At 45.1% G+C, this 12,034-nt stretch overlaps 1 protein-coding gene across 2 annotated transcripts in view; it reads right to left on the bottom strand.

The window, feature by feature from the left end:
• Positions 1-2,348: 2,348 nt before the first annotated feature.
• CIAPIN1 (cytokine induced apoptosis inhibitor 1) overlaps positions 2,349-12,034 on the bottom strand; it is a 19,413-nt gene continuing 9,727 nt past the window's right edge. For both annotated transcript variants that reach the window (XM_019535518.1, XM_019535519.1), the window contains exons 2-9: positions 11,116-11,291; positions 10,486-10,638; positions 9,279-9,355; positions 8,210-8,378; positions 7,402-7,475; positions 5,865-5,980; positions 5,019-5,088; positions 2,349-4,215 (exon numbers count right to left, since the gene is read on the bottom strand). In XM_019535518.1, coding sequence (XP_019391063.1) covers positions 4,105-4,215; positions 5,019-5,088; positions 5,865-5,980; positions 7,402-7,475; positions 8,210-8,378; positions 9,279-9,355; positions 10,486-10,638; positions 11,116-11,272 — 927 coding nt within the window. In that variant the 5' untranslated portion in view covers positions 11,273-11,291 and the 3' untranslated portion in view covers positions 2,349-4,104. The remainder of the gene's footprint in view (positions 4,216-5,018; positions 5,089-5,864; positions 5,981-7,401; positions 7,476-8,209; positions 8,379-9,278; positions 9,356-10,485; positions 10,639-11,115; positions 11,292-12,034) is intronic.

Below are 12,034 nucleotides of genomic sequence, written 5' to 3'. Positions count from 1 at the left end.
GCAAAATGTTGAAACAGGGTTGAAACGGCAAAACGTTTTGATGGAACGAAATGGAACAGCCGTTTGAACTTGAAACAAAAGTCGAAATGCAACACTGTTCTGTCGAAACGCAACACTTCCGTTTTGCACAGCCTTAGCTCCCAATAGTTTCCTAATAAGATCTCAGGACACTTGGTCTGATGAGATGCTTTCTCTAGTTGACCTTTGCTCAAAGAATCTTGTACAGATAAGAGTTTGGAGGGAAAGGACAGCTCTGCAGTTGCAGTCTCCATTCAGTGAAATCCTCACACTGTACTTCTTACTGCTTTTAACATTGCAGACTCCCGAGAGCCCAGCAGAAGAAGGCCTGTCCTATAGCACTGTTTACATCAGATGCACACCCCGAGAAGTGGCACAAAGGGATGTACGTACAGTAACACCGTAGTCAGCCATGAAGTTCACACTTTAAATACAGGCTATGGCCAGCCATTAAAATCAGCATGAGCCTTGTGGAAGGCTTACACAATGAGCAGGCAACCCTGACTTCACCCTGTTCAGGCTTCAGATGTCCCTGGAAGGGAAAGCAGTCTACCTTCCCCTAGAACACTGCAGGCAATTGCAAAACAGAACCTAGGCTTGCAAGGGAACAGCTTGCTTTTCCCTTCCAATAAACTTTAGACACCAAAAAGGAAGTTTCTGTACAATCAAAACATTTGAGAACCTGCACACAGTTGCACTGGTTTAAGTCTTACATTTTCAGCAATCCAAGACCAGCATCCTGTGTGTGCACACCTGTTACACTGTACACGAGCAAACAATAAACAGTACCATTGCCAAAGAAACAAATACATAAATTAGGTCTTTTTTTCTATTTCAACACCAAGTTCAGCTCTGACCACATGGTAATTCTAGCACTCATCATAACAGAAAAACCTCCATAGTGCTGAGAACTATTCTTACAAGTGCTAGAATTACAACAGCACCAAAAGAATAGACCCATCTGAGACAGGGTCTGTCACCACCATTTTGCTTGGTTGTTCAAGGTGATTTGATCATTGCAAAAATATAAGGAGTAAGAGAATTCTACCAGGAAAGACAGCAGTTCTGACAAAAAGGGAGCATTGGTATTAACTCCATCATCTACACCTGTCACTTTAGTCCCATGTCATCATAAATTCTCCCCAAAATAAGTCCTCCGTTACTCTCCTCAGGTACTGGAGTGTGTCAGCTTGATCTGGCACAGGGGGTCTGGCACGCAGAAGCTGCTTCCCTATTAACACTCTGTCCATTTTGCAGCTTCTCTTTATTCAGAGACGATGTGTAGGGGGTGCATGTGGGTGCACGTGCACCCCCTGCAAAAAGGTGCTGCTGACACTGATCACCCCTGGCTGCTGTCGACGCTGCCAACAGCACCTGCTGGTGGTCACCAACCTGTGATCTGCGCTTGCCACCCCCACACCCCACCGCTGATAGTGTCAGCAGCCTCTGTGGGAGCTCCCCGCTCACCACCACTGGGCTTCCACTGCCATCAGCACAGCCGTGCCCCCCCAGCAGCCGGGGGCATGCACCGTTCATGCCTTTACTGTCTCTCCACCTTCCACACTTATCCCATCCCTTAGAACCACCTAGGTCTGGCTTCTTTGAAAAAAAAAATGGTGTCTAGTTGGAGTTGTCTGTTTTCCTATTTCCATCTGGCTGTTTGCCTTGTCAGGTTGCCTCATTTCATTAGATATGCAGAGTAGATGCAGGCCCTGCCCCACAGAATTTACAGTAGATGAAGACTGAGAAAGAAAGGCCTGGAGATCAATTGACTTGCCCAAGGTTGCAAAATTCCTGGATACTGCAGCCTGTCACTAACCGATTGAATCTGCTGGAGTGCGTGGATGAGCTTTAGTTAAAGCACCCCCACCACTATTTTGAAATGCAGTACGCTGAATACATGAGACGCTACAGATATTTTAAAGTGGCTCTCAGAAGCCGCTCTAATTAGAACACTACCCCCCGGGGTCCTCCCCCCAAGCATGTGTATAGGAACCCAATATGAGCAACAGGAACAGAAAAGAGGACTTCTGAGTGAATTAGTGGAGTTCTCTCACAAAGAAGGATCCTAGTGTGTTTTACGGCAAGACAGACCCTTTGTGACATTAAATGTTTAATCAGAGAAAAACATAACCCAGCTGAAATATTGATTCTGTTCATTCCTCCAATAATATCATGCAATTTTAAATGGTTTAAATAGCTTTATGAGGAAGGATAGAAAGAGGTGCTCAGCATCCCTTACAAAAAGCTCTTGTAAAATAGAACAGACCCAAGTAACAGCTGAGAGGAAGAGTAAAAACCCACTACATTTAAAACACCACAGAATCCAGTTTTCTTAACAAATTACTTTATTACTGGTCACAGTCTTTAAAAACAGAAAATCCCTTAATCCTAATTTTGCTACATGAGCTTGTTGCATGCTCAGTGCAAAGTAATGATAGGAAGCTAGACCCTGTACACAGGTGGCACTAAAGTAATAAACCCATTTCAGTATACTATGCCAGATGTGGCCAATCTCTGGCCTACGGGGTTCCCTATGGGTCAGGAAATGTGATGGTGGGGAAGCAGTAGGTGTTAATACTGCCACCCCTCCCTGCTGCCAAAATCCCAAGCTATAAGAGGCGGGTCAGAGCCAGGCCACTACTCTTCCCCCGCATGGTCAGATCTGGGGTGGGCTATGTCCTCTCTTCTCCCTGTGGTCCAGTTGGGACAGGGCTATGCCACCTCCTCCCCACAGGATTGAGCCACACTCCCTTTCCCTGTATGGCTGGTTTGCAATGAGACGAAGCACTCTCTCTTTCTCCATGTGGCTGGATTGGAGATGGGCTGCTTCCCTGAAGCAGCTGGATGGGGTCCTGCCATGCATGCCTCAGGCATGGGGTTGGGTCTACCACCCAGATGCAGCCTGTGGAAGGACTTGGCACTGCCTATCTGGCACTATGGACAAAAAGGTTGAGCACCACTGTATGAGGCAAATTCCCACCTTGCACCCCAGAAAGGAAGATAAAGCTGGTAAGCAAAGGAAATGGGTCCCTTGTCTTGCAGCTGCATGGATGGATGGACAGATACTTAACACCAAAAGCCTCTCTCTGCAATAGGTCTGTAAATAAATAAAGCGCTGCCAGGTCAGCATCTACCAAGGGGGCAGGGAGAAAGAGCAAAAAAGCATCCATGAAGATGCCTCAGCACTGTAGTTATTGCTACGTCTCAGTTACTGAACACTGTGGGTAACTTATTCTATCTTTTCTTGAGCTACAATAAGAAATACACTGCTATTAATCCCTAATTTTCCAGTGTATATTGGACAGATTAGGGAACAGCAAGGCAGAAACTGGGTATAATCTACTCTGCCTAATGGGCAGGGACACGCTGCTGACACTATTCCCAACCTGCCTAAAATGAAGCTTTTTAATTTTTTTTTAAACAGAAGAGAAAAGGGCCAGGGCAGGGGAAAAGAAAACATCTCACCGGCAGGTTATCAAGACACTTGGAAATTCATCATGTCTCCCGAGTCCTGCCAGCCAGTTTCATAGATATCCCTGCCGATTTCTACTCTATGTCCCCAGCCCTACGAACTATGGATTTGAGCTTCCAGAAAAAACAGGAAACAGGTGTCACCTTGAGAGCCTTGAGCTCAAATTGCTGATATACTGGAAATAATTATGGTAAACCATGGTATAATCAGAGTGAGGAGAAGCATTGGCTAGGATGCCACATATGTTTATACCAGGTTAGTCTGGCTTCAGAATCCAAATGCACACATTCCTCCTGCTAGTCGGACATACCATGCCGGCCAGCACCTCAGAGCTACAACAAAACAGCTTTAAAAAAAAGACCCACAACAAGACATACATGAGACTGATTGTCACTGAAGATTACCAATGCCAAAAGTTAATGGTGTCCGGTGAACTCCCTTTTAGTGCACTATGACAGCTATATCCATTATGTCCCTTCTCAGGCCCACTTCACCTCCTTTTCCCCATAAGGGAGCGTATCTGAGAGAGTGAATTCAAGGAGGTGGGATAGGGTGAAGGGAGCTCCAAAGCAGTGAGCAATGGAACAGCTGCACTCCATAATGTACCCCCATTAGGCATCATGAAGGTGGTCTTCATTCAGGAGGATCTTCTCTCCAGGTTTAAAGGCTGGCATCCCCATGTAAGGGCAGCTGGCACATCGGAATGCATCCCCCAGATAACACTGCCAAGACAAGCAACAGAAGAATCAGCTTGTTACAAAAATCAGAAACAAAAGGCAGGGTATGGTTTCCTGATTTCAGTTCTTTTCCCAGTAGGAAGCAAGAAATTTACCCCATGTCTTAAGAGTGACACTCTGCTCACCAGAGGATAGAGCAATCATGAAAAGAATCTTCTTGCAACTTCCAGCAAGCATGCAAGTTTCATCAAGTCAGGACCAGTGGTGTAGTGTGAAGTGACTCAGCACTGAATGCACTAAGTAACTGTGCCCTGTGATCCCACAAGAGGGCAGTGTTTCCAGATTAATGGTAAAGGCTACCAGTTAGAAACATGCATTCCCTGGTGCTCCTGGTTTCTTCAAACTATTTGTAAAATCACATTTTACTTGAAACACATGGCTTTGGGGACAGAAGACTGTGGGAAACACTGAGGAGGTCACTGGTTTAAATCCAGAGCAAGTGTGTAATGAATAAAAATCATTATAAATTGGATTTTGCATATTTTAGTCTAGTTCTTTCTAGACAAGTGTGCACATCACAACTGGCACCTTGGCCCTAGATCAGGGAATGAATGTAGAGTAAATGTTTGAGGCAAATGCAAGTGAAATTAATTGGCCCCAGTGGGTTTCAAGTATGATACAGTTGAGCTGCTCTGCAGAGATGGCACGACTGCTCCTGGGCCAAGACATGCTGTTTAGAAGCATCAATTGATCTAGCGCTTGGGGAGCAGTTACTTTCTAAAGTAGCTCATACATCATCTAATCTCGCCCTGTCTCTCCAAGCCACTAAATGCAGGAAAGATATTTACATTTCCACAAGCTGATTTGGGTTGAAAGCTCTTCTTTTCCTGCTCCAGCTCTTCTGCAAGGCCACATGTGCTGCAGAAGGAACATGATACATCCATGAGCCCATAATATTTTCCAGCATTGCACCTCTGGCCTCTGCATCAATACACATGCAAGTATGGTCCCCCACCATATCATTTCACTCAGATTAAGTCACACACATTTTCTTCCCTTCATTTCTTCCTAATACCACAGTACACAGGATAACATCCCACTTCCCTCAATGTCCCTCCCCATACAAGTACAATCACGATTTTTAGAATAGTGTCAGTCCTGTGGCTACTCCCAAATGGGCTGTGCACTGGAAGGAGAAAGATTACCCCCACCTCACAGTGAAAATATTTAGGCCTTGCCAACCTTTGAAGCATTGATATAAAGGAAAGCAATTCTAAAATGTAAACAAAACTCTGCATTAAATCTGTAACAGTGACATGCAGTTATTTAATGGCTTACGTCTCGCTTACAAGTTTATTTGACAAATTATAAAATCAACTTAGTTACAATACTGCAGTCTCTCCAACACAGCCAACTCTCCAAATAACTTAAAAGGAAAATTCATACGTTAGAATCAAGGGTTCTAAAGAAAGAAAACATTGCTTGGCCAGAATATTTTTGGCTATATTTCTTAAGTATTTTAATATGGACCTCACTTAAAAATATAGTATTTTAACAGTAAGGGAACTGGGTTACCAGTGAAACAACTTATTTCTGGAGAACAAGTACAATGCCTGCTGACTTTAAAGAGATGCAAAATCAGCTGGTTAATTTGAAGTCACCAGATACACTTATACATCAGTTTTCATACTCACCAATTCTTACAGGCTTTCTTCTTGCCTAACTCCTTACATGATGGAGCTTTTAGGGAAGCTGGATCTGGCTTCTTCAAATCCTCAGAATCCAACAGATCATCCGAGTCTAGGAGATCCTAAAAAAATAGAGAACATGAAAGATGATGGGGGTGGGGAGAGACAAATAGACAACTGATACTGCAGTTTCCTCGACTAACAGTATAGTTATTTGATTAGAGCAGGAGTGGGCAAAATACAACCCATTAGCCAGTTCCAGCCCACCACAGGTCCCTCAGTCCCACCAAGCACAGGTGCGAGGGGAAGCCCAGACCATGGCATATGTGGCTGGTCCCATCACTCCCAGAAGCGCAGCGGGGCTGGGGCAGCATGGCTTCCAGACTCCATTTCCCAGCAGCAGTGGCTCCTAGCTGCCACTGCCAGACCCAACTCTGCTGCCTGAGCACCCTGGCCCCTATGCCCTGCACCTGCCACTGGGGATGGGACCCATGTAGGCAGGGTGCTCAGCTGGGTGGCTGGGACAGGACTGTCGGCCAGCAGGGAACAGCATTTAGGAGCAAGAGGGGCAGGTGGGGTTGGGAGGACCCGAAATTCTGGGGGTGGTGACAGCACAGAGTCCAGGGCAGAACTGTGATCCACTGCCCTCACATTCCTCTAACTGGTGTGATTTCCATGGGCAGGAGGGTGCAGGGAGTGGATTGCAGCTCTGCCCCTGCCCCAGCCCTGTGCTGTCACCATCCCAAGATCCCATCTTCAGCCCCAGATAAAGTTCCCAGCCCACCCTATCTGCTTGGCTGAGTGCCCAGCCTGCATGGTTCCCAAATGGCCAGCACGGAGACCGCAGAATCAGGAAGTGGTAAAAGCATGGGGCCAGGGTGTGGTTCTGAGGACTGGGACAGGCAGGAACCACATTGTGGCTCAGCCCCAGCCCAATGCTGTCACTGCCCCTTGATCCCAGGGTCTCTGTGGAGACTGGACAGGGTGAACTTGGGGAGGCAGGTGGGATGAGGCCATGGACGGGCAAGAAACTGTACCAGGGGCCAGGTCTGGGATCTTGGGGTGGTAACAGCACAGTAATGGGCCCAGGGCAGAGCCACAATCCACTCCCTACATGCCCCTGCCCATGGAATCTGCTTCTGTTGCAGAGGCATGTGGGCAGTGGATCATGGCTCTGCCCTGGGCCCTGGCCCCGCACTCACTGCCCTGCAACCCTGTCCCTACACTGTCACCACCTCATGCTCCTGCCCCATGATCCTGACCTGCTTCTGAACATCACTCCCCACCCACAGTCCCATCCCATATAGGAAGTTTTTGCGAGTTGTTGCGTGGGGGAGGTGCCGACCCAGCCAGCAACAGCTCAGCAAAACTTCATATGTGGCCTGTAGGCCCAAATTATTACCATCCCCTGAATTAGAATTACTTTCCCTAAAATACCAGAGAAACTTTACTATATGGGGTCACATCCCACTTTTGTACTGTAAAGCCTTGCCAAATAGCACAGGTGAAGCTTATAACCTTAGTACACAGAAACACAACTTACCATTCCTTCATCATTCATGTCATTGGCAGAGAGAGTCCACAGCTTTGCAGTACTGGGGTCCACTGTAGGCTTTCCTGGAGCCAAAAAAAAAAAAAAAATGACTCCCTGCATCCTGCAGATATTGTCCAAAAGACTTGAACACACACCCTCCTTCTGGCATCTTATAATTTTTATTGTACTCCTACCTAGTCCCAGTACAGTTGGCCACCATCTTTCTTGATTCAGTTTTTAAAAACCACTTCAAGGAATCCCTTTTCATTCATTTTTTATCATGAATCAGTTATGAAAAAATAAGCCACAACTCTCTTCCGATGTCCACCCATTTTTTATACTAAGATGAGATGTCCTTCACAGAAGGCTGCATCTCTTCATAGCGCGTTCTATGCTTATTGTTTTATCTGGAAGGCAGTAAAGTAGTTACCAGCTCTCAATCCAAATGCTAACTGCTATCAACCCAGTTATCATTCATGATTTCTAAAGACCTTGGGCAGGCGATACCCCAGAAACATTTTGTCCACAGTCCCAATATTTCTGATGTAAAAAAAATAAAAACCAAAAAAAAACCGTTCAGGAGTTGTCAGTATGCATTATGAAGCCACAGGAAACAGCCCAGGGTTCTCTCTGCCATGATCATTGTTTTACAATTCCCCTTTACAATGGAAATGGTAGCTTCCAGAAGATACAAAACTGTTAACTTGGAGGACAGGTCTTTCCTCGAGCTTCCCTTCAACAAGCCTCCCTTTCCAACTTCCTCCACTGCACAACATCAGCAATTCATGCTCCATAGAATGTGTGTCTTCTCACTTACCTCCTGAAGTGGACTTCTTGGCAAAGGAAAGTTTGAGCTGACTTGAAGATCCCACTTCAAAGTTGGGTTTTTTGCCTTCCATTTGAACAATGACAAGGTCATTGCCCTGATAACCCAGATGTTCCTGGACTGACTGGGCTTCCTCAGAGGTCAAAGGCTCCTTCTGAAGCTAGAATGGAAAGCACAGCAAGTGTTCGCTCTGTGCAAAAATATCTTATTCCAATGTCTTGTGTAGGATCATGCTAAGCAGTTGAGGCAGCAGTTCTCAACGTAGTTACACCCAAGGCAACCCTCAGAAAATGCCAGCTCTTAGTTTCCACTGGTTTCTTGACTACAGAAAAACAATACAGCATTTTTTATGTTGCAAAGAACTCAGACAGACTACAACCATTCAGAATGTTAACACTTTGGATTCCTATTTGAAATCTCTGGGTTTATCTTGTAAACCATGGGTAGGTGTTTGCACACCTAGTAGTGCTAATATTGTGTGGCACTCTGAGAATCATTGAGCGAAGTATTTCTCTCCCTCACATGCTGCTGTTGCACAGCTGGAAACATTATTATAAACTGACATTCATTAAAAAACAAAACCCAAGTATCTTCTGATTTTGAAAAAGTGCTATCCTGCAGTAATATAAGCAGCTGTCATGTGCTAATTGTGTCTCTGTATTTTCAGCAAGCCAAATGGCTGGGTAGCTACAGCTAGCAACTAAGGACAGGCAGGGGTAGTGGGAACTTCATAGGCAGCAGAAGGCAAGTGATAATGGTGCGCAGCAGTGAGAGTGGCCCTCCCCCTCCCCCTGACAAGCCACCTGGGCTCCAAGTGTCCCACAACCTGCTCTGGGGCCCCATTCACCCCAGCCCTTGCACCTATCTCTGCGCCACTCCCTCCCTCCCCATGGACAGACCTACCTGCTGGGGGAGGTGGTGCATGCACACACTCTGTGTGCACTCAGCACCCCCCAACCATATTTTCTTCCCCTCCACCTATGGGGAACTTCCACTCCACATTCTACAGTAAATCCACAACAGGAGTTTTGTGTAGAAGGGGTGGCATGTACACACTTACCTCCTTCACTTCCACCAGTCCAGAGAGCATAAGTGCAGTGGGGAGCTTGGCTGCTGTCTTGATTCTGTTGTTGTTACCTGGGAGGCACAAGACAGGGTGTGAGCAATGAGGACGGAAACTAAAACAAAGAAAACAAACCTCGTCATTAAAAACTAGATAGGATGCTCGGAATGCAACAGACTGTTAGCGCTTTAGAAGGAAGAACTCCAGCCAAGCTCTTTGTCTACATACATCCTTCCCACCTTCCCCAGGCACAATAGGAAAGGAAGTAAGCAGTCCATTCATTAGAACAAGCTCTGTGTTCCACTGCCATTATTTAATTCCAAATTATGCTTTATATCAATACACTGCAATTACAAAGGACTTCACAGTATCCAAGAAAAGTCACCTCGTCATACTTTAAATAAAAGGAAAATTTCTATTTTAACAGGCTCATAAAAATGCTCAGAAAAGATATTTCTTTCTGAATGTCAAACTTGCTAAGATCTCATTCCAGAAAGCACCAGATTTAAAGTAACTGTCAATTAAAATGTACGATGTTCAGTTCCTTTGCAGTAAGTCACGTTGCCTAATAACAGATTAAGGTGGTGTGTGTTACGAATTGACTGGTACAAGATGCACCTTCTGCTCCTCCCCTCCACGCCTCACTGTTATTCTGCATCTTTCCCATGCTGTCAGATGTCCTCAAGCACAAATAAGACATGCTTATTTCTGCCTACCCTGGCTAATCTTTGCATGCCCTTTAAGACCCATATTTTCCCTCTGAAAGTTGCAGTCAGTAGAAATCCTTTTAGGCAGCCCCTCCTGCATGTTCTTCAATACTTGCCTTGGCATGTGCTCTGCCCTTATTCTCAGCACAAATTCCAAGCAACTTGGATCTCTTTTGGATAACTTTGTCTATTAGAGTTTGTGGAATTCAATGGCCAACCTCAGCATTTGCTGTATACTATGAAATGCAGCATCAGCTGTGTGCACACAAGTACTTTTACAGTTTCCAGTATATTTGTAAGTCTACCTTGAATATTAAACACAAGAAGATCACAGGGATTCTAACATGATAGCTGTCAGCTTAGACACAATATCATATTCTGACAGTCATGTTAATATATCACCAGAGTAGAAACGCTTTTGTTTCAGGCTAATCCTCTAAGCAAGTTTTCTCTAGTTTCTAGGATTCAAGAGTCAGAACAATGGCAGACTCCCTTACCCGTTTCTGCAAACACTGGTTCTTTCAGAAGGACACAACCCCCTGGCTTGAGTATTCGAGCTATTTCTGCCAGTACCTCTGCACTGTGCAGTGTTGTACTGCCTGGCACCATACCCGAGAGGACCACATCAAAACTGGACTCAGTGTGAGAAGCTGAAAAGAAAGATGAAGAAGTAAAAATACACTTTTCTAACTGCCTTCCCCTCTCTTATCATTTCTGCTTCCATGCAACAGTACTAATGTAGCATCTATCAGTCATCACAAGTGTGGAAACAAGGATAACTATGGTGAAACTGCTTCTTCTTGCAGTACGTAGGAGAAGAAAAATCCAGATTCTATCATCCTGCCTAAAAATGTCCCTGGCTACTACTCATGGATAATGCCAGTGGTTCCCAAACTCTGACATACTGCACACCACCAGTTTAAAACAATACCACCTTAAGTACCACCAGCAAATTTCTGTCATATAAAGTAAATATAATAAAGCTGTTAATGCGTACCACAGACAGGTTGTCTGTGTACCACAGATCGGGATCCGTTGTCAGCTGGGTTACACACAGCAGTAGCACCCAAAGAACATAATATTGCCCTTAAAGTAAAATCTGGTAAATATTAAATCCCTGCTCTTACAGCTGGACAGTTGGTCAATATTTTCCACAGACACACGACTACCAGCTCCCACCAGCATCTGAATCTTGTTCACCAGGTCCTTCAGTGCTTCAACCCGTGCAGAGCGATCCCAGACCACCACCACACGCTGACCCATTGAGATTCTCCACTCCGCCATTTCTGCAGCGTCACTGGACCTGAAAGTGCCAGATTGAGAAAGATGACATCAGTATCAAGACCACCAAGAAGGCTACAGATTTCAACTGTATTCAGAGGGCTGCCCTCTTATAAGGAGGATTATTTTTTAAGTGCTGGGAGCCATGAGTGCCAATATCTGAGCATTAACTTAATATTCAGAAACTCTTGTCTTAAAGGCTCTTCATTGTCTTAATTCATATTTCTTTCAAAATAACAAAGTTTTTTTTCTCATGGTATATGGACAAGGGAAATGCAAACAAGTTTATAAAGGAAAGAAAGAGAAAGATTGTTGGAACTAACTGTACACATCCCAAATCAGTATCCAGAATGATTAAATACAGACCACATTATACAAGAAACCCACAGATCAGCATACATATCTGTACAGAACCAGCAATCACTCTAAACACATCAAAACAGCTGTGATAGACAGTCAAGCCCTCAGATACCACTGAATTTGCACTGAAGAGAACATCCGGGATTGCCACCTCACCAATCTTAAAAAGGCTTTCACCCAACAAGGACACTCCTCCAGAGAGACAGATTGCACATTTGAAAGAGCCACCTGGAAACCACATCAAGAATTACTGCAGTACAGAAGAAAACCCCCCACAAATTGCACAGCACTAGTTATGACATATCACCTGTCATAGATTTCATAGACATTAGGGCTGGAAGGGCCCTCGGGAGATCATCGAGTCCAGCCCCCTGCCCAAAGGGCAGGAAGTCAGCTGGGGTCATA

The sequence above is a fragment of the Crocodylus porosus genome, unplaced genomic scaffold (assembly GCF_001723895.1).
Source record: "Crocodylus porosus isolate Cpor-Errol unplaced genomic scaffold, CroPor_comp1, whole genome shotgun sequence".
NCBI classification, from domain to species: domain Eukaryota; kingdom Metazoa; phylum Chordata; order Crocodylia; family Crocodylidae; genus Crocodylus; species Crocodylus porosus.
Note: the sequence above shows the minus strand (reverse complement) of the source record. Positions and strands in the feature narration are given on the sequence as shown.